Source organism: Coturnix japonica, chromosome 13 (assembly GCF_001577835.2).
Source record: "Coturnix japonica isolate 7356 chromosome 13, Coturnix japonica 2.1, whole genome shotgun sequence".
Lineage (NCBI taxonomy): Eukaryota > Metazoa > Chordata > Aves > Galliformes > Phasianidae > Coturnix > Coturnix japonica.
Genome location: NC_029528.1, coordinates 6,828,655 through 6,852,243, shown reverse-complemented (window position 1 = coordinate 6,852,243; position 23,589 = coordinate 6,828,655). Strand labels below are relative to the sequence as shown.

The window sequence follows — 23,589 nt, the reverse complement described above, 5'->3', positions numbered from 1 at the left end:
AACACCTTCAAAATAACCAAGTAACCAATAATTTAAGAATTAAATAAAAGTAATTGTTACCTGTAAATATTTAATATAAAATGAACATTGACTCAAGGGTCTAAAATACCCCAAACCATTCATTTTCAGTTATTAGTAGTTCACATATGGAAAAAAAAAAAAAAAAAAAAAAAAGAATTTTCTGCACTTTAATCCACATCTTTACCAGGAAGACTAAATGCTGTAACAGGGAGACACAAGAAGTAAAAATTAATAATATTTGAACTGGCGTATTCTATTTCTTTCTTTAAAGGCCTCTTCATGTATGTTTGTAAGAAAAGCAGAGTAACGAAGCCTTCAAGCAACCACCTTGAACAAGCACCACCTGTCTTTGTTGGGAGGAAATAGCCTACCAGGTCATCAGGCCATTCTTACAAGGTGGTTTTAAGCTGAGAAGAATCAGGTTGCACTGGGGAAATGGATGCAGCTATCAAATATTAGATGTTACAATTCAGAACACACATACAGTCCGCACCAAGGTGTGTCTACCTCTGAAAAGGATACTAAAATAAAGCTTCCAAGCAGATCCGAACAGCAGAAACTGGGGCAAAAGACATCTAAAAACGAATTTCTTTACCAAGAGCTCTTCTAACTACATTAACTTTCAAATTCTGTGGGAGTTGAGAATCCTCAGCTCACACTCACACAAGATGCTGGTTACGAGCATATCTTGCACCTCTCAGGCACAGTATCTCCCAGTACCTACCAAAATCCTCTCTGTTACGTTCAATCTTTAATTTGGAATAGTAAAAAAAAATAAAAAAATCTAGTATCCTACCCACAACAACTGTCAAATCTCAAACCAGCTGAATGTTTCCATAATATAACACTACATATGGCAAGTAATGTACATTGGTTGCTCCGAAAGTAATGCCTCCTATGTATTTCTATGGAAACTGAAACAAAGAACACAGTAATACTATTTTTTCACATAGTCACCATCAGCATCTGCATTTTCACCTGCAACGAGCATCCCTTTGCTTCATATGTGCTTCCACGTCATATGCCGTTGTGTCAGTCTGACCTTCTGCTGCCATCTGTCAAATGGCAAAACATAATGGGAAGCTGGAGGGAAGGTTCAGCCTCTACTACCATCTCACCTACATGCACTTCTGGTGCCCTGGGTCACCAAGACAAAATAGGAAGCATTACTTTCAGAGTAGTCCTTGTATTAATTCTCATGGTAGCTCAGGTAATAGGGGATCTGTGGAGGTCACCTGGTTCAACTTCCCACTCACAGCACAACCAGCTTCAAAACCAGACATAGCTACTAAATGACAGGAAAAAATCCAGAACAGTCTGGCTACAGGGAAATAAAAGGGACAAATGACCTTGATAACATAATACTAAATAAAGAAACCTTAAAAATCAGATGTCAGTTGGAAAAAAAAAAAACACAAAAAAACAACCAACAACAACCTGGTAATGGCTGATTCAAGACAAGCCATGACCTCTGTGTCTACAACTAATCCCCACACAGTCTGTACAGGTGAAAGCAGCTGAAATGGGTGAACATTTCTCTGTCAAGCATCTGTTGACTAATTCAAACCATGCAGCTTAATGTTACACATCACTGTCACTGGCTACCCAACTCTGCAGAAATTCAGCAGAGACATCATTACCTTTAGCCTCCCTAGCTCTTCTCCAGTGTTCAGCATTCATTGGTAATTGAAGAAGCTTGTTTCAAGTACAAGTATCTGAAATTTCAACTACAATGTACAAAGAAGAAAACAAGCTCACCATTATTTATTTTTAACCTAAAAGTCTGACATCAGTCTTAAAGCCTGTCGCACATCACTGCTACCCACAGACCAATATAGTGACAGATTCTTGGTACATGCACTTATTTTAAAGTACAAAGAAATTGGATCCTCTCATTGAGCAGGAGCCACAACAAGTTGCAGCTGTGAGAGAGTGAGGTAAATCCTCATTTTGATCATGCAGTAATGTCATTTAGAAAAAGGAGTAAAAAGCATCCAAAAAACCAAAACAAAACAAAAACCAAAAATCCAGTCAAGCAACTGAAATTCCAGTTTTTTAAGATAAAACAGTGCAAATTCTGAGGCCAAGAAAAAGAAACATCAATTGTTTTTTTTTAAATCAAGTTCACCACCACCTGGCAAGTGGCATTCTGCATTCCTCACTGTTTGCTGCCACGTCAGGAAAAAAACCAACACCAACATTATTGCTGTGATCCCTCCAGAGCTTGTAATTACTGCTGAATATGAAGTAAACTAAATCAAAACTAAGCAGACTAGCTTTGCAATGCTAATGTAACTCAATCCCACTACATAAACAACTAATAGAAATATGGTACTAAGCACTTCCCACAATGTAGCTAATGGAAGGAACAAAACAAAACATACATGGAGTTTCAGTAGATAACTTGTGTTGGCCACTGACTAATGCAGCGCTATTCTTATGCAGGTGAGGACGTGCTACCACATCCTCTCAATAAACCCAGTAAAACGCATTGCTAAGATTTACATGTCTTGTGGCAGCCGTCCTTATAGCGCTGCTATTTCAGTTTTTGGCAGCAATAAAAACACACACTACGGTTGAAAAGCATCATGCCTCTAGAGTAAAGGCTGGCAAGTCAAGAAAGTACCTCCTACTGACCAACACTGACCAGAACAAAAGTGATTAAGAATCAGTCACAAAAACAGCTGCCAGTTCTGAAGAAAAAGCACCAGCAACTAACAGAAAATAAGCACAATAACAAGTTAGCTCTGCTCCCAATAAGGGAATGTAAAGCATGGGAATAATCTAGCAATAACTGAGAAAGTGTAGAATATGAAAGTGCAAGTACAAATGAATCCAGGAAAAAAGCAAATCTCTCACCCTTATGTATATTTACTGGTTGCACGAATGCTAAGTGTAGGAAAATCAGTTTCAGTCTGGAAGACTGATAATGTTCCAGAGCGCTCAGCAGCCCCTTTGCGCTTCCAGATGTACAGAAAACATGTTGAGACAGGACTGGCACAGTGATTTTATCAGAACTAACACAATAAACCATTTGTTTTTCACGATGGTGAGACAGGATGCAAGATTATTTTCTTCACACGAGAAACTAACTGTAAAAGGATAAAATTTGTATGCTGCCGTATTGATCAACTTGCTTTCCAACATTTTCCACACACAGAGTTCAATAACTGTCGTGGCATCTTGCACAAAAGCCACTCAAAATATAACATGCCTGCACACAACAACAAGGATTAAGTAATTTCTTAGCAACTGGTTCCTGAAAAAATACCTTAATGGATGTGTTCCCAAACAGCCTATCAGTATGTTAGTCACAATTAGTCATATTGGAAAGGCCATGGCAGTCTGGTGAAGTTCCCACTGACTGGAAAAGGGGAAACATAACCCCCATTTTCAAGAAGGGAAAAAAAGAAGATCCAGGGAACTACAGGCCAGTCAGTCTCACCTCTATGCCTGGCAAGATCATGGAGCAGGTCCTTTTGAAGGCCCTACCAACGCACGCAGAAAATAAAGATGAGGTGGTTGACGGTAACCAACATGTCTTCATCAAGGGCAAGTCACACCTGACAAACTTGGTAGACTTTTATGATTGAGTTACAGCATCAGTGGATAAAGGAAGAGCAACTGACATCATCTACCTGTCCCATACATCCTAGTTGCCAAACTGAAGAAAAACGGATGTGGTGGATGGATCACTCACTGACCATTTGGCTGGATGGTCACACTTGGAGAGTTGTGGTCAGCAGCTCAATGTTGAAGTGGAAACTGGTGACAAGTGACGTTCCTCAGTGATTAGCACTATTTAACATCTTTGCAGGTGACATGGACAGTAGGATTGAGTGCACCCTCAGCAAGTTTGCAGATGACACCAAGCTGAGTGGTACAGTTGACACACTAGAGGGAAGGGATGCTATCCAGAGGGACCTGGATAGACTTGAGAGGTGGGCCCATGCCAACCTCATGAAGTTCAACAAGGCCAAGTGCAAAGTCCTGCACCTGGATCAGGGCAATCCCAAGCACAAATACAGGCTGAGTAGAGAATGGCTTGAGAGGAGCCCTAAGGAGAATTATTTGGGGGGTGTCAGTCAATGAAAGACTCAACAGGAGCTGGCAGTGTGCACTTGTAACCCAGAAGGCCAACTCTACCTTGAGTTATATCAAGAGAAGAAAGACCAGCAGTGTCAATGAGATGATTTTGCCCCTTTTTTGTCCCTTGTGAGACCCCACCCGGGAGTACTACATCCACTTCTGGGGCCCCAAACATAAGTAGGTCCAATGGCAGGCCATGATCAGAGGGATCACCCCTTCAAGGACAGGCTGAGGGAGTTGGGACTCTTTAGCTTGGAGAAGAGAAGGCTCTGGGGGGACCTTATAGCAGCCTTCCAGTACCAGAAGGGTGCCTACAGGAAAGCTGGGCAGGGACTTTTTATAAAGGCATGTGGCAACAGGACAAGGGAAAGTGGCTTTAAACTGGAAGAAAGTAGATTTAGATCAGATATTAGAAATAAATTCTTTACTGTGAGGGTGGTAAGATTCTGTAACAGGCTGTCCAGAGGTCGTGGATTCCCCTCCATGGAGGCATTCCAGACCAGGCTGGATGGGGATTTCAGCAACCTGGCCAAGAGGGAGGTATCTACAGCCTACAGCAGGCATTTGTAACTAGATGATCTTAAAGGTCCCTTCCAACCCATATGATTCTAACAAATTTAACAGAGCAAAGCAAAAGACAAGTACTTAATTCCAAATATGCTTCATACAATTCCTGACTGGTATTTGCATTTTTATTGCAGGAAATCTCAAACTTCAACAGTGGAATTACTATATATTTGAATTAGCCCTTTAAGCTCCAAAGCGTTATGTAAGAAGAAACATGCTAAAACCAGCTCTTAGAATCTTTTAACACACTGTCATGAGCCTCCATTTTCAGTATGTTACAAAGAGCTAAGAAATAAGAGCTGCTCAAAGGCACACCCTGTATCACATCCTCCTCTTAGTCATAAGACTAAGAAGATAATAAACCTCCCTTGCTGATCTATTTCTGTAACAGTGTAATGTTTCATGACTTACAAGAGTAGCAACTCTTTAAGAAATAAAATTTAAATAACTTGTGCAAGTTTACAATGTAGGCTGCAACTGTGACATGAAACCACCTCAGTCTGGATGAAGTCCCTCCAGATTAGCTTCAGGTTGACCCTTTTGAAAGGCGGGGTCACACAGACACATGCTTCAGGCTGAAATCTCACCACTTCTCTCAGCTGAAGGAGATTTAAATTAGAATGAAATCCTGGATCACTCATGACTGTATTTCAATAGGAACCACAGAGCATTTACAAGTTATAGCAGTACTCATTTTGCTGACCTTTTAGTGTCTGAAACATTTGAAATAGGTATGACCTATAGCTCCCATGAAACATACTGAAAAGTTCCAGAAAGCCCGAGTTCAGCTTCCCATTGTACACATTACAGCTTTCAAGAATAAAACAGAATAAGAATTAAAACAAGGCAGCGTTTGGTTTGTGTCATTTACTCACAATAACATTTACACACAGAGCACTCTGAAGTCACCATAAATCTCCGCAGGTAAAGTTGAGTTCTACTGCTGTCTAAAAGCAAACAGGAGACTGAGGTACCAGAAAGCCACTGATGGAAAAAGACCTTTCATTTTTGAAGTCACAGATTAAAATCCAGACCCCTGAGCAGCAGGAGTTATCCCTCTTGTATTTTGGCAGTGACTGAGTCTCCCGCTACTATCCATATGAACACCAAAAGCAGCACTTATTTGCAAGGTATTTCCAGAGTGTTTGCATGGTCTTTAATAAGACATGGAATTTAATCTCATCTTTAACCTCAGGATGACAGCCTAGTATGGAAAGCAATGGAAGTATTTACATTATCATTACTATATTTTTCCTGTTAAGCAGATGAGATGTCTGTGCTTCAGGCCACTAGTTCATTTGTACAGTCACTTCATTTAAGGAAAAAATGGCCTCAAACACAAAAAGGATGTTAAACACTTCTATCACCTGTTAACCAACAAAGCTGTATCTGTTCCCTACTTTCACTTAGTTTCAAGAATGAACATTTACAAGGGAATTTGCAAGTGCTCATTTTAATTATGGCCAGGAACCTCAAACAGTTCTGGACCTTTCACTAAGCCAAGCATTCAGCAAAATGCTTTTCAGCTGCTCTCAATGCTCAGCCAAGGATGAAAGTTCAAAAGAAACTGACACAGGAATTAACTAAAAAGCATGTTTTTAAACAAAAGCACAATCCATACAGCAATAAATTATGAACAAAATGCACCATGATGTGCTGATGTCTGCAAACTAGCTGTGGTGTAGAGACCAAAGCAGCACGTTAAAGCAGATGCAGAAAGCATGACACACCACACTCCTTCCAGCAGGCAGTCAGACCAACATGGCTAAGCCAGCTTCTATAAAGAAGGAGCCTACAGACAACTGTTCAGAATACCTACATAAATAATATATTTGCAGATGTAATCTAACTGTTCTTTGACCACACTGCAACCCACCAGGCTATTTAACCCTCTTGAGTTTAGCAAAGCAGCCCATGGCTTTAATGCATGCCCCCCCACTCTGCAGAGGTCACTGTGAGGAATGCCTCCCCAAGCTCACCTTTACCATGAAGAAGATGCAGAAGAACCATACTACCCCAACTAAGCAATGCTTGAATTGTGCTAACAAAAGCAAAAGACTGAAGTTCTGAAGTCAAACATAGGAAAGTGGTAAGCCAGAAATACTCACCCACAGTGATCGTATTTCATGAATTCTGTAATAGCTGTTAGTCATGCGAAAGCTATCATAACAAGAAGTTGAGTCACTATGTTTTGCCCCCAGTTTTAGGTTTTTTACTCCAAATGCAGAAGTTGAAGCATTTCAGACTGGCATTTCAGAGCATACACCATCACAAACCATTCCTCCAGCTATCCAGCTGATGAGTAGCCATGACATTCCAACAAAGCTGTTCTGCTGAAGTCACATAAAAGCAGCAAAATGGCCTGTCCCACCAACAGCTGTTAAAATGAATTTATGTATGATACATTCATCAGTGTGAATTCCGTCTGTCATCTTTGAGTGAAATTACTACAAGTCAATGCTGCTCACATCACTTATAAAAGGACCTTGAAGTCATAGTTCTCAGCTAAGCAGGATAGAGAAATCACAAACAGCCCTTTTACATCTCATGCAGGATAATCACCAACATAACTCCATGCACTTGGTGTATCTACAAAGCCTTAGAAGTAATGGAACTCACTTTCTGCATTGTTAACATTGTGGTCTCTCATACTTGACAAGAAAACTATATTCTAAGAAAGATACACTAAACAAGGAAGTGGAATAACATAATTCATAAAAGAATGTGGCAATGCCTTCAGAGACATTAACTCCCACAGAAATCGCAAGAGAAACAAAGGACACAATAAAGCTATTTGATAAAGCAAATCCTCTGCTGCAAAACACTATTTCTCAGCAGTCACCATCTTTAGCAATGCATTTTTGCCAGCAATTAGCACCCATCACCTCATTGTGCCCTTATCTGTTGCTGGGTCTCTGTAAAAGCTCGAGCAAGTGCCAACGCATGTTAGTCAGTGCCATTTTTTCCACATGGGAGAATTCAGTTCCATCCCTTTACTTCATAAGCACTTCCAGCCTCTACTGCCATCTCACCAATGTCCATTTCTGATTTTGTGGACCAGCAAGATAAAAAAGGAGGCATTATTTTCAGAGCTGCCTTCACATGAAACCAATATTGACATGAGATTTCATAAAACCTCAACGCTCACTTCCACACAATTCGGGAAGACAATTTTCCACATCCTCTCTTCTACAACTTCCCTTCTGAGACACTCAATTCCACCCTTCTACTCAGTCCCAGAAATGAATAAGCAGTTGTTCAGTGGTTGAAACTAGGAATTCCATGCTACTGCAAATGTCACCAGTTCCTTCTGGAAGAGAAAACCACCTGTAAGCTTCTTCAGCTTCTCAAAACAACAATTCTGGATTATTTTTTTTTTTCCCCTTTGTTTAACTTAGAATTTCATAAGGCCAATCTTAGTGTTAGAAAAACATACAAAGCATTCTCCAGTTTTGGATTGTGTTAATTGGAAAGTAATGATACAACTTCATTTAATATATTATCTCTCAGACATATAATGTGCTTTTAGAGAGTGCTTTTAAGAAAAGCTACATCCAGAAAAACAGACACCGAGGAACAGAATAAGGCTACTATATAAGGAAGTGGCAAATTAACCTTACCAATTGTGAGTCCCCTGAATTCTTGGGCTGAACACCAACCAAAATACTACATCTCTTTTTTTAAAAGCCAAGGAAAATACGTTACTCATATAAAATCCTTTGCCATAAACCACCTGCTCACACAAATTGACAATAATCATCTTCTTAGAAAGAAGTTGCCAAAGAGCACCCCTAATACTCCAACTGCGCTTACTTCCCTTAAAAGATGGAAACAAGATTTTTGGTCAGTATAATTCTAAATAAGCAATTTTACAGAGAGTAAAGTGCCACAACGAGGGCGGAGCCTTTTGACACATTTTCATGTGTTTCCTCAAAAAGATTTAAAATCTTTTTTTTTCCTAATTTTAAAAAATAAAAGTAGCTTTTTGCACTAATTTAGACAGAAAAAAAAAATCCATCAGTGTCCCATATAAAACTGATGTGTTTATATATTAAAAAAAAAACAAAAAACCTGCTAAATACATTATTTGCAACCAGAGCCAAAAGGAAGATATAAAATGACTTCAGCTTGATAAATGGTATAAATGCATTCCAGCTATCTGCAGCAAAGATCTCTGACCTAATGCACATCATTCTCAAACCAGAAATGCACCCCGGAGACCAGCAAACACTTACTGTAATTATTTACTGTCTTTTCAAAAGACCCACTGCGATTTATATACAGTAAAACTACAGTTATTGTATGTGGAAAAACCACAAAAAAAACCCATGCTGTTGCAGTCTGAGCTATTTTGTCATGGCAACACCATAATTCAACCTGATATAAAAGCCGAATTGTCAGTATCCTGCTTTAGTATGAAATGATAATGGAACTGAAAGTCAGAGATCCATGAGATCTCCTTCCGAAAAGGAGAACAGAAACAAAAATAAAGGAAACACTCAGAAAATTTATCAACCGGTCCCTTTTCCAAACATGGCTTCTGAAGACATCCATTATAGAAAAGCTTCTGAATTCAATGAGATGATACGATTCTGCTATTCCATGCTCACAGCTTGCTAAGGGTCAGGCTGCAAAGGAGGGTTTACAAGAGACAGATCTAAAAGGTCATGATCAAGTTTTGCACCAATCCAACACATGATCCTCATAGCAACAATGAAGATCTGTAAGAGGGCTCGAAGGAAAGCAGAATTCAGCAAAATCTAATCCACACTACACCTGTACAATTAAAACCAGCAGACACTGACTTATCTGAGCTAACTTCTGAGTCCAGGCACATTGTGCAATAAGATAACAGCTCTGCACAGTAAACCTAGAAGCATATTATTTATCAAGGACAGCTCCCTGAGTAATGCAGGAGCCACAGAGTTCCAGCTGCTCCTACCAGGAATCGCCTGATGAAGCAACCTAGACATAACCAAATATACACAGTGCACAAACACTAACATCAAAGATTCAGACAATTTTGTTTTTAAAAAGAGATGGACAATATTAATGTACAAAAATATAAGTTAAAGATGATAAACAATTAGTATCATTGAAACTGATTTTATATAGACACATGCACACAACAATACGTGTCTCCCATTTGGCCTGGTAGGGTGTGTGCATGCTTTCTAGCTTCCAAGTTCCCTTTAGAAACAACAAAAGTCAAAGAGACACTGAGTATTTGCTGGCACTTCTCCAGTTATCAATATCTCTGCTACTTATTTGACTTTTTACAGTGAAAGGTAGACCATATTAGTTGTCTATCTCACAATAAACTAGGAAACTCACTATTCAAGTGCACACACAGCCATGTTTATAAACTTCATAAACAAATTTTACACTTTATTTTAATATCAGAAAACAATAACCTAATGAGCTTTTTACATACTTGGGTTTCCAATACTTCTTTGTCACATTTAATCCCTTCTATGATTATAATTCTTGCTTTTTCCCCAAAAAGGCTCAATTTGAGTAAACAGTATCTAAAGCTATACAATTTTTTTTTCCATTTCTGGAAATGCCTTTCCATGATTCAGATTTCTCATTAAAGGCACCTGCAGTGTGAATTATTAGATACTGAATTATTTATCCTAGATAAAACATTTAAGAAGCTTAAAACCAAGGAAGTCAAAGCAACAGAGAAATGTCAGACATTCCCACTAGAGATTTCAACAAAGGGTTCATTCAGCAACTACCTAAAGACTCTTACCTAAACTAAAGCAAATAAAATCCACAAGTCATAGCCATGCCTTCTAGAATAAAAGGCTCAAAACCTAATGAAAATCTAATTTTGTGGGATGTTTCACATTCCATCTATGGTTAATTAGCATATGTAAACATATGTTTCTGCTTTGCATATACACTAAATGGGACAACAAAGCCTAGGCAACACTGTAAAAGATGTAAGGATGTTGTGTATGTTGGAACTTTGAAAGTTGTAGAACAAAAGCAAAGGTACCTGAAGTGCAGAGGTTAATTTAGAAGCCCTCTAAGTTATTATCTACTTCTTCACTCAAATTTTATTAGTTATCATAAAGACAGCATCTCAGTGACAACGCAGTGATCTAAGTGCACTACGGTGACAAGTTAAGAAACCAACAGTGCCAAATGGACAGCTGTCCTAAAATACGCCAAGTGTGTGTTTGCAGAAGAAAGAGCATATCCAGACAGTTTTCTGCTCTAATCTTTCAAGTACACCACTGACAGGAAAACACTGATCTATAATTCAATTTCCAGAAGCAACAAGACAGGAGAAAAAGTGTACCACACTGCCTCAACAGTTTATTTGGTCACATATTGAAGGTATTAGAACAGTTATAAAACCTCCACATGGATGCAGCAATTTTTCAGCCACCCTATAGTAACTTTTCGATGTCACTAGCCAAATCCTAGACCTTGCAAACAGATCTTCCATAAACAAACCCAAGCCTAAAACAAAAGCTTTAAAATATAATTCTTCAGGAAAACAGATTGGATCATAAGTTAACCTTTTAGATCCTGGCAAAGTTTCTTTCAAACAGCTTTCATCTACCTCTTTCAAAGGTAGATTGTCCTTTTCTTGCCAGTAACAGTGCAAGCACCTCCTTATCCATATGTTCTACTGAGCAATCAGTACACACAAAGTACACCCAGCACCCTAAAAACCTTTACAACCTAGCAGTTTTGGTACCACGAAACCTCTTACCATAGCCAAAATACAAACATGCAAATCCATGTAAGAATAAGGAACATACAATAGAAATATAAATTGGATTGTACTTACAATCTGGTCAACTTCTGCGTGTTCTGAAAAAGGAGCTCTGGAAGAACTTGCAATTTGTTCTTGTTCAGACGCCTAAAATGTTAGAATTAGAACAAAAATTATATTGCCATCTCATTTTAAAAGTTTATCCCATTATGCATAAACACAAGAAGCTCCTATTGTATTAAAGCTTATGTTACAAATTCAACACAAAATGCTTCATGTACGTTAATCGTAGATGAGCTAAACAGATCATGCCATCTGCAGACCACCTGCCTACATTCTTGAGGTAGGGAGTCAAGTGACAGTCACCAGAAAGTTTGAATGTTTCAATACGGATGAGTACACATTTATTTATCTTCAGTTTTGCTCTGGATGCCTTCCAGTAGTGAAACGTATGGCCCCCATATTCAGCAGTGCATTGAGGAATATGTAGTGCTCTGAGGAATAATTAGCAGGAGTTCTCCGGATTTCTCTTTTGCTTTAGGTTTTTGTCTTTTTTTCCTCTTATTGTTTCTTCCACTGACAACAAAAACAGTTACTTGCTTTCAATCCTAACGAATGTTGTTTGCATGTTGAAGTTGGCATTAGAATTCATACAGCTACACCACTCTCAAGAGGGAGATGGCTTCTTCCATGTGCCTCAGCATTAATGTCTTCTTGCCTCCCTTCTTCCCAATCTACTTAAATTTCACCTTGATAACAGATGTCTATTTGCTAGAATTTTGACCATAGAACCAAAACGGAATTTTCAGAACCTACTGATACTTTGCACTCAATATCTGGTGTCCAGTTTCCTTGCAAGTGAGTTATTTTGCTCTTAGGATTCAAAATTATTTTTGAATTGAAAGGCCTTCCTCAGTGATCACTCCAACCTCGTGGGGTTAGAAATGCAATCTTCATATGGCTACCATATGAACAAGTCTTGCAAGAGAAAGCGGCAGTAAGGGAAAGGGGAATTATTTACTTCTCTTTCTGACACCTATAACAGATCAAAGGCTGGATATGCAAGCTTGCTTACAGAGCCTGAACACGTATGCATTAGGCATGCTGCTTGCTGACATAAGCAGATACAGAAGTTGGTTATTTCACATCACTTTTAACAAGTAAGCAATTTAATTTCTGAGATAAATGAACAAATCAGTAAATAAAACACTAAACATAAACATAGGAAATACTAAGCACTTGTCTGTGTTTGGGAAAGTACACATATGAGTTTTCCAACTGGATTCCTTTAGTGGTGTGAAATTTCACACTTCTATATTGATTCAAGCTTGCCTTTTCTTTAAAACACAGAGTGTTCAACTTCATCCTCAGTACATTCATATTTTTAGTTAAATACACATATTTTATAGAAAAAAAGTCTTAGAATACAATGAAAAAACATTTGTGACAATACAGCTTCATATTACAACCTACTGTTCACAGACAGTAAACATTTCATGTTGGTCTAAACATGCTGTAAAATTTTAACACAGTACTGCTGGAAATGAAGAGCTGATCTTTTCATACTGCAGCAGTAAACAAACTAAAACCTCCTGTCAAGACCTGCACCATTAACTCATTGTAAGTTTGCCTCAACTCATGCATAAGCTTGGTTTTCAAAAGAACTCATCCACACATTAGTGCTCCTGTATGTGATAAGCACGTGATGCTGTCCTCAGTATACTGCAATATATACAGTATTTCTGTCAAATTGGGCTTGCAGCTGCTGAGTCAAAGAGGTGTAAGTACTGAAAACTACAAGAACCTGAGGTAATAACAAATGTTTTAGAAGTCCATGGTAGCGTTTTGGTTCAACCTATGGGACTCTACGACCATTTCCATCACTTCCTAAGACTTGCTTCAAGTCGCAATTTCTGCCAAAATCATTTCATTCACAGTTTGATCCTCAGGGGAACATGGGAAACTAATAGGGTGTTGTTTCTCTTCACCACCACATATGGTACGTAAACAGATCATAATTCAATATTCACCAAAGGCTAGATCAGCCCTTATAAACTTCTTATACATTTATATTCCTTATCATCTTATACATTTAATATAGTCATAATTACTATGTAGCAGTACACCACCACCAGACTAGGAAAAATCCCAGTTACACTTCTTATTTCTCTTCCTGGGACTGAGAGAAAGTTTGTTACTGAAGTTCTTAATATGGAAAGTATCAAACTACAGGACAAAATTCTTTTAAATTTCATAAAAGAAATACTGAATTGTCCACAATTATTTAAACAAACAAACAAAAAAAAACAACCTCCACATGATCATTAATTAAGCCCTTTTTCCTTCAGTTCAATGGGAAGTGCCAAGTATGAATGAAATGTAATGGAATAGCTCCTAATGCATCATTTTATGCTAACTTGATTTTATCCTCATCTACCAGTAAACCCCATCACATAGAAAGAAACTTCAAGTGAAAAGTGAAGCAAGCGCTGGGAATGCCAGCACAGGGCAGGACAAGCTCTAACGTAGCACTCTCAAGCAGAGCTTCAATCATCAGCTACGCACTTTCTCCAGTATTGAACAAGACATTGCGGACAGACACAATAAAATAGGAGGCATTACTTTCAGAGCAGATCTTAACAAGTGCCAGGACCCTTGCCCATCTGGGGGGTCTCATGTCCTGAAGGCAAGGGGAGGAGAGAAACAAAGGCAGTGTCAGTGTCAATCACAGACTATCAAGGGCTCTTAAAACAACAATGGAGAAGTTATTAACTGTGAAATTCCTACCTTCCTGGCTCCAACCAGGCTAATAATATTTCTTCCTCTGGCTGAAGCTGGGATAGGAGAAACTTAACTATTCAGATCCCCTTGACTGTTAAAAAAGAAACAGCCAGTGGAGGTGAGAAAGAGAGAATGCTGCCAGCCTAGAAGTTGTTTGAAGAAATCTATTCACAATAACTGCATGAAATAGAGGGGGTGGGGGAAAATCCACAACTCTATGGGTTTTTATGCTTATTTATTTATTTATTGGATAAATTCTGTAGGAATAAAAGTATCTCAGTTTTGATAAGAGAATTTTAAATCAGTTGTCATGGATCTCTTGTATTTACATAATAAGAAGGGTCGCTTCTAGGTCACAGACTGCTGTCTCAAGGAGTTCCATTCACAATGCAAGCAAAGGGGAGCTACAGCTAATCTAAATCAAAGGCTTGATCAGTAGGAATAGAAAATAAAATGTTCAATATGTAAGTACAACTATACATAGCAAGATAAGAGTTCGCAACTTCATAGCTCTGTGGCCATTCAGACGTGGGAAACTGTTTTCTATTTCATAAAATGACTATTCTATTCAGCCACCCATAAAAACTTATCTTTCTGAGACGATCATTACAGTCTTTTGTTCATAAATAATTGAAACTACATTGTTGTCTATTACAAATTACAAAGAATCCCATTTTAGTGATCATGCTGTTGTTTGTCACTTACTTGCTAAATATCTCTTTGTTCTCAAAGCCTGCATAGCTAATGGAAGATTTCAGAAAGTTTAGGAAGAATCATATAAACTGCCAGTTCTGCTATTGGGCCTTGCAGTTATTTAGGGCCTAGAATATAATAACCACCTTGGTTTTTTGCTTTTTCTTTTTAAAATATAATAGTTAACTAGTTTTTACACCCAGAAAATGCACGATATCTACTGAGCATCAACAGCTTTATTTCAAAATCGAAGCATTACATGTCTGTCAAGATATTAGTAGTACGCCATTCCCTCCCTTTCAAGTTCAACACCTTTCAAAATTGATTCAAGATCTGTATTCTCATTACTACCTAATGTTCAGCTCATTCTTCAACAGAAAGTCAGAATTACTCTGCTTTTAAATGTTTAAAAGGGCTAGTTTTAATAGAGCAGTCCAGCTTTTAACACTCAGTAATTATCCAAGTAACATTGGGTTCACTCTCCAATTTGGTCATTTATTCTGTTTCACACTCAAAGCATCTGGTTCTCATTTGTCAATAAACAAGTTAGTTTTTTCCTCCTTTGTTATAAGGAGCTCTATAGCATTGTCCTTGGAGAAGAGCCTCGGGGAAAATGATGTAGCTGAAGCAGTTTCTAAGACTTCCTTTAAGAGCAAAGCGGTTACATCACAAGCTTGGGTGTAACCAAGAAGCAATAAAAATGAAATAATGCATAACAGCAGACTCAGGCAGAAAGATGGGAGTTATTGAATTCTAAGAAGTTTCTACGTTTTCTTTTTTAAACTATGCTGACTTAGGAAGCAGTGAAGTAAGAGCACAGTCGATTTCATTCAGTAGTTTCATCAGAAAACCCCATCATCATCAAGAAATATGTTGCTGTCATTAATGCAACTTCTTCACCTGCTTTCTAGCACTTATTTTTCTAAGACACTGCAAGTGTCAACTTTGTCCGTTACTTTTTCTCAGCTTTTCTTCATACTAATAAACATGGAAATAAAGCCAGGTGATTTAAAGCAGGATTTCAAGAAGATTACCACAAGGAAGTCCATTGCAACCATTTTACAGAATCATGGTTTCAAACACATGAATTTCATTTACATGAGGTGGTAGTACAGAAGATTTTCCAAGAACTGTGAAAGTCAGCACTGTATGTTGCTAAGATTCTGTTTTTTAGAAAGAAAACTGTTTACAACAGTTACAACTTTGAGATTCCTTATTACAAACATAGCAGACTGGGTGGTCCTGGTTCACATTTTCAAAGCTGTCAAAAGCAATAAGCTCCACTAGTAACTTTTCATTAAACTGAAAAAGATTATCCATCTTCTATCAGAAGCAGACGATATTTGTCTTTGCAAGAAGAACCAGCATACAGTACAAACTGGTAACTCAAGTTTTCAGTGGTCCATATAAGAATCCTTCCTTTTCTTTCAAGTTTTATATCGAAAAATATATTACAAGATGAATGATAGAGCTATTGTGTAAACTTTACACACAAGTTTCCTTTGTCTGCAAACAAATCTTTAACACGCAAAAATAAGTATGAAGAACAGGTTTGAAATTTCAACATTTTCCCGTAGACAACATGATTAACCAAAAAAGATCCAATACTATTCATATACGCATTAAGGTGTGAGGTCAACTCTCTGCATCATAGAGAAAATCTATGAATTTTTATTTCTTCAGAACTCTAACATTAAGTGGAAAAAAGGTGGTTACTTTCTAATTATTGTTCCAAAGCCCATGTGAGAATAATTGGACTTTATCCAAAGAACCTATAGAATCTATTGTGATATCCTTTGCTGTCCAACACTGTTTATATTCAAACAGATGTTGTGAAGTCAGTAAGATAGACATGGTGAAGGTATTATCCTGCACTAGCGAGTGATCTCTCCAGCCCAGCACTGGAAATCTATGAAGAAAGCAAAATCCAAGTTCTAGTGTGGACATCTCCAAGCTGTGTTGCTCCGGCTAACAAGGCTTAAAAGCTCATAATAATCAAACTAACCATTCCCAGAAGTCAGAAATAGCTGTGAATAATTAGCAAAACTTGCAAGTGGAACTACTGTTGCAATTTTTACCAGAAGAAACAGAACAGTGTTCCTATTTATCTGCTTAATAACTAGATACCAGCCCAGCTCACCATGCTTCTCCATATATAGTAAAGAATGCTTCTGTGGCAACGTGTTGCTCCTTCCTCCCTGGGGCTATATGCCAAGCAGAACTATTAAAATACGAAGACAACCATAATCATCTTTTGCCTGAAATTAAACTGGATGCTTAACAAAGGATGCATCTTCCAAAGCTAACAGAATGAAGGCAGGGAAATAATTAAGAGGAACAAAGACCATGCTGCATATTCAACATAAATTTAAGTGCTTTATCACAAGCCTATGGGAATGACTTATCTGAAGTTATTCAAATTATATTCTCATCACTAGTAAGCCATAAAGGGTAACTGGCCACAGATGTCCACTGTTGTAACAGAAACTCTTATCTAAAAACACCCACTTTCTCTGATAATTATCTCCAATTCATTTTCCTGACAAGTTATCAAATGTAGGGGTCAGTTTTTCCCGACATAGCTCGGTACCTACAGTTTGTATTTATCTCATGTGCCTAATACATGCATCACATCCATCCCACTCAGAATGATTGAAGAGAAATAAAATGGACACTTAATACACAGGGCACATGTAAGAACCCTAGAAACCTCATTTTTCCATGTGGTTCTCACACTATAACACCTTGAGGAATAACTGTAGATCATCTCTAAACAACTGGAAACACAATTCTAGAGTTAACTATAAGCCAATATTGAATGAATTACTTCTATTCTATATGGAAGGCTGCAGCTTGAGTTGAGCTTCAGCTAAGTAGATATGGATAACTTGGAACTGTGCCAGAGGAAAAGGGTGTATTCCTATGACCAATGACAGAAAGGCTGCAGGACCTACGTATTCATATACATATTTTTTCCAAAGGGTAAGAGGGAAAGGGAAGAGAGATGTTAAGTACTTTGAAATCATCATCACTCAGAAACAGGATTATTTAAAAGCTGCTGTGTTTGACAGCATGCAATTCAGCCAATAACATTCATGGAATTTCTAAGACCACATACAGTATAATCATTCAAATATGAGAAAGCTCACAAAGGCAATACCCTTTTGATAAAATTATTTAAGCTAAACAAAGCTCATCCAAATTATTCCAGACCACTGACATAGCAGTTCTTACCCAACAGCAACATAAACCTTAAAGTATTTCCTACAATCCCTGAAGAAATGAATTCTAAATCTGCAAGTGTTTTGCTTAAGCAAATAACCCTATAAATCTTCATCAGATATTTAAAAAGTGCTAAAATCAAACAAACAAGCCACAGAAAGGAAGATTTAATGTTTAAAGCTTCTGATGTAACGTTAAATGCTAATCAGCTATTCCAAGCAAATTATGGTCACATTGTAATGGAGTGTCATTATTCCATTTGCTTTGTAACCATTCTTTCAGAAGCTTAAGAATTCTGTGGTTACAGAACCTCTTATATACATAAATGAGACCCAAATTTGTTTTTGCATGAGTTCTTATAGGCCGGTGGCCTACTATGAAAACGTTTTTGATGAAACCAGGCTCGTTTATTATCATATTGTTAAAATAAACCTCATTGCTGTGCAGCCCTGGTCAGAAGTACTAACACAAACCAAACCCAATTCACTGAAGCATGCATCCTGTGTTCCTGCTGGCCATCCTTTGCACTTTTAATACACTTTTCCTGTATTTGGATTCCTCCTGTGCAGACCTGTTGACAGAGCTGCTAATAGTTTCCTCAAGAGAAGAGGTGCCGTTTTTAATTTATTATTATTTTTTAAATGTTTACAAAAGAAAGGAAAGGTTCACCCTTGGATCAGCAGTAACAACAAGTTTGCCTGCCAGCGGTGGCTGAGTAATATGTAATTGTAATTACATGCTACAAACAGACACAGTAACCTGAAATTTGAGGATATTAGTGCCCTCTAGGACTCTACAGTAAATGGGCACTATAATTTTCTCAACTGTATGCACCCAATCAAAAGAGAACAACAACCACAAAAAAAGGGAAATTTATACTTCTTCAAATAATAAACGGTCTCATACAATTTCTCATTTCGGAGAAATCTACCTTATTCATTGAATAGTCTCCAAAGAATAGGAAAGGCAAGGCTACCATATTTCAAAAATACCATTTGTAATAAAGGTGTCTTTCTCATGTGCCAGGATGCACATAGTGTTAAACCTACTGCATTACGTAGACTATACTTCAGTATTTTCTTCAGTTTTTAAGTGATGTGGGAAGCTTGACTCTACATGAAAATGTAAATAAGTGAAGATTTTATAACGTCCCTTTTCAACAAGAACAATTCACATTCAGCACATTCATTAGGAAAGCTACCAACTTTGCCCATGTTTTCATTAAGTAAGTCCTATAGGAAACAGGATTTCCTTACAGGTGATTTGACAGCATTCCTTTCAAGTCAGATTTCTAAAATGAGCTTCTTAGTGAGGGGCAGATGTTAAACGCCACCTGCTCTAGACATGAGGAAACAGTGAAACTTCCTGAAACGTCTCAAATCTGCCCACAGAAAGAGAAGATATTTCTAATTCCTCAGTCCCAGGCAGCTACCTCAGCGTGAGCAAAATAAAATTTGAAAAAGATGACAAATGGTTCAGATTCTTGCAACAGTTGAAAAACAAAAAACACACAGTAATGTAACAGCTTGGCTGAGTCAGACTTACAGTCCATCTAGATCAGTATCTTGTTTCCAGCAGTAGCAACATGCGGAGGCATAAACTACGAGGGCATGCATGATACACCACTACCAGCTTTGCTTTCAACTTTTTTCAGCTATGCTTAGCTGATAGAGGTTTTGCATTTTTATGAGACCTCAACAGATCCGTCTTGCACAAACCCAGCCAGCCTTCTGCTGAACATCTGTGAACTTCTATTTCATTCTATACAAGTTTTAACATTTTGGGATGCTTTCCCCCTTTTTCCCCATTGATCAACTCTGAATAACAACTACTACATCATTCCAGAGTCACTAAACTTCACAAGATCTTCCATGTGGGCATTTGGATTAAACCAGCCCATGAAAGTTATTTGGAAGATTAGATGGAGATGCATGCCTAGAACTCAGCAACTCTGCAAGCTTACTTGATCTTTACCATGCAGGCTGTTTTTACTGAGACCTCTAACAGCACTGGGTAGCAAATTCATACAAGTTCTCTAAGTTCTCTCTGTTATTTTCCCATGTATTTTCAGAGAGACTGTCTGGAAGAAAAACTTCAGGCCAAATACTAAACACTGGTGAGTAACCAAAAATGGCACTGACTCCATCCTAAGTAGATCCTGAAGTACATCGTGCTCCATTCTCCACAACTGTGCCAGTGGCATCAAAGAATAAGACCAGCAACACCTCTTCAGATACTGAACCCAAACATTCTACCTCATCAAAGTGAAACTCTGTGTCAGCGGTCCCAGACACACTCCAGTAAATGACAACAGTAGAAATAGACTCTTGAAAATGAAAGATTAAAAAGTGCCTTTTCAGATGTCTGTTACAGAATTTCCTCCCCTCTCAATCCAGACAATTTTTCAGATGCTAAGGGCAAAAACATGAATAAGTATAAAAAAAAATATGGCTCAAACCTGCAGTCAGGAGGTCAATGGTATCAGGAGCTACATATTACCAGCTTAAAGATGCAGGCAACACAAAACATAAGTACTAGCTGTTCTTCAAATCAGGAGAACATGTCTGAAGACGTCAAAAACTGAATATCATTTTTTAAATTTTTTCTCAGCTCTATCAAAGAGTGGCTGGGCTTACAGTTGGTCTTAGAAACTGATTCCTGCCATTTACATAAGTTTGCTTTGTTGACACACAGACCTGAATTAGAGAGTATAGGTTCATCTCACTCTGCTGATGATGCACTACTGCAGCAATAATTCCACCCAGTGTGAAAGATAAATGCAGGTTTTGACATTTGCTGTACACACTTCCTTATAAGACAGGGGAAATCCTAGTTATTACACATGGATGACAAGAATGAAATCCATTCCTTCCAAATGCAAAGAAGACAACTTTCAAGATGCCTCAGCTGACCTGGACTACCACTCCCATCCTCAACTGAAGGGAAAAGACCCTGTGTGAAGAGCTGTCCCAACAGCAGAGCACAGAAAGGAGGGTGTAGTTTTGCACTCCTGGAGCACCTCATGCTCCTGAGAAGTCTGGAAGTACACCAAGTACTACCCCAACTTACACACAGAAGTTTGAGAAGGAAGAAGGAAGTAGGCAAATAATGAAATTGATGAAATACCTGCTCAGCTCACAGCTCTAAATCCACTTGACTACAACTGCATTCTCCTGTATTTCCAGTTAAACATTTCAGGACTGCTGATCTCAAACTGGATACATAATCCAAAATGTCATAGGGAAATGCAGACAGAAAACAATAAAGCTTCTTTCTGAAAGGTTACATTCAAACTGTCTTTCATATTTACAAATGCATGTGGCTTCATAAATGAAAAAAGCATCATGTAAGCAATTCCAGAAATACCTCCAAACTGCACACACTGCAAACCTCGCATAAACACCGTGGATTTGTCTACACTGACAAAGATTTTCAATAAGCTTTTGTTTACAACAGCAGAGAACTGTCCGATGCTTTTATTGTTTTGCCTTCTCCGAAGCACTTAGCAAACTTCCACTCTTCCCGTTAATTATGGAAGATGCTTTTTGTATTACATGATTTATTTAAAGCCTATTCAGTCTCAATACATGAAACCCAGATCGTGAATCATCTCTTTACAATTCTTCTCCTTTGCATTTTTGGTCACTAGTACAGATTTGACTACATCAAATAAACTGACTTCAGTACCCTTAATCAAGCACTTAGGAAGCAGCTTACAGAGATCCAGCACACAGCAGTGTCTCTGCTGCTAAAGGTCAAATACAATTTTTACTCTGACCTCAGTCTTAACACATACAAAACGAAAACCATACACATATATGCTAGGGTTAAAATTTGGCTCTAGGTGTTTTTGTTTTGCATTGGTTTTTTTAAAGCTAATTATTTTTCCCAACTTTGAAAAGATTAGATTTGGCCATGCTTATACATTTTCCCCACTCCTTTAAACAACAAAAACACGGTTTTAGTGTTTTCAGATGTTGAGATTTTTATACTAGCTAAAGACACTAATTTGAGTAGAAAGAACCAGCCATCAGCCAAAGTCCAGCCTTTTGAAGATAATACAGCTACGTGACAAACTCTGGCAGTTGGCTGAGGAAAAGTCAGGATCAGCTGGTGTCTTATATCCTGCCTCATTTTTCACATAAAAGTGTGACATCTGGCTCTGGAAGAAATTTCAGTTCATCTTTTAGGCCCACCAGAATGCCTCATTCCTCTCGCTCCTCTTTGCATTTGAAATTTTGTAATAGTTTTACCTTCACACTTTACACACGTTAACAGCAAAGTTGACAGCTAAAATGTCAAAATTCAAAATAAATTTGGGTATAATTCATTGTCAGTACGAAACTGAGCTTCTATGGGCACATGAACACTACTTTAAACCACAGAGAACAAAACCAGGAAAGATCAAAGTCAGACCTTCTACATTTAACTACAAGGAAAAAACTGCAGACAGGAAAAAAAAAATGAAGTATCTGAAACCTTCTGTACATCAACAAGTGATGCTCTAAAATAGTTATGTTTTTACTGGCAAGGAGGGCAGATGCCAAATTTACAGCTGGCACTTATAAGTTTTAGCAAAGTATCTCCATAACTTAAATGCTTATTGAACATATGCATGCGCCTGCCCTGCAAAGTCTATCAGCCAACGTTTCTTCGTCACACCTTTTCTAAAGCAGCACTCTGGAGAAAAGCAGCTAAGAAGCCATGGAGGAGGCATCCTGAAGTCATTCCAGCACCTCAGACATGTAAGTCTGCATTAGCACATAAGGTCTACAAGCATCATAGTTTCACAGCATTGATATTGCACTGCCCAGGAGCACTGTCAGTTTGTTTGACATTCAACATCAGCACAACACGATGCCTGCACCAATTAAATCTATTAATGTCGTATTAGCTACATCACTGGGAGCAATAGTGAACAGCTATAGAGATATTTTATTCAAAGTTTACTTACTGACATACAAACATACCATACAACACATTTCACAAACAAATCTGCTCATTTACTTTGTTAATACTGATGGATTTGTTTCAATATCCACATGTGAAATACACTCATTTAAAATAATATCCACCTAGACTTATGGTCTGTGCCCTTTCAATCAGTTCCACAGAGGAGCGTGGGAATGATATAATTCAACTGTTACTTTGAATAAAAAAACTTTCATTCCTGGCAAAATACCATATATCAAAATTACTCGTGTTTTAAAGTCAGACTCAATGCAGCTGCTTTGTTTCAAAAAAAAAAAAAACACACAAAAAACAACTTAATGGTTACTTTTGCATCCATTTCAACAGATCAAAAATGAATGTTATTACAGAATTGAAGCAATATATGCATTTTTTGTCATTTGAAAGAAATTAAATGGAAAAAAGCCAATTTTTTTTTAATTCAACCACCATACTTTCTTCATTAACATTCTGCAACGTTTGACAATACTAAATAAAATAACTTTAATATTACCTAAAATGTTGCAATTTAG

At 37.9% G+C, this 23,589-nt stretch overlaps 1 protein-coding gene across 4 annotated transcripts in view; it reads right to left on the bottom strand.

The window, feature by feature from the left end:
• SLIT3 (slit guidance ligand 3) overlaps nucleotides 1–23,589 on the bottom strand; it is a 424,983-nt gene that overhangs the window by 372,477 nt on the left and 28,917 nt on the right. For all 4 annotated transcript variants that reach the window (XM_015875943.2, XM_015875942.2, XM_015875944.2 and 1 more), the window contains exon 5: nucleotides 11,486–11,557. In XM_015875943.2, coding sequence (XP_015731429.1) covers nucleotides 11,486–11,557 — 72 coding nt within the window. The remainder of the gene's footprint in view (nucleotides 1–11,485; nucleotides 11,558–23,589) is intronic.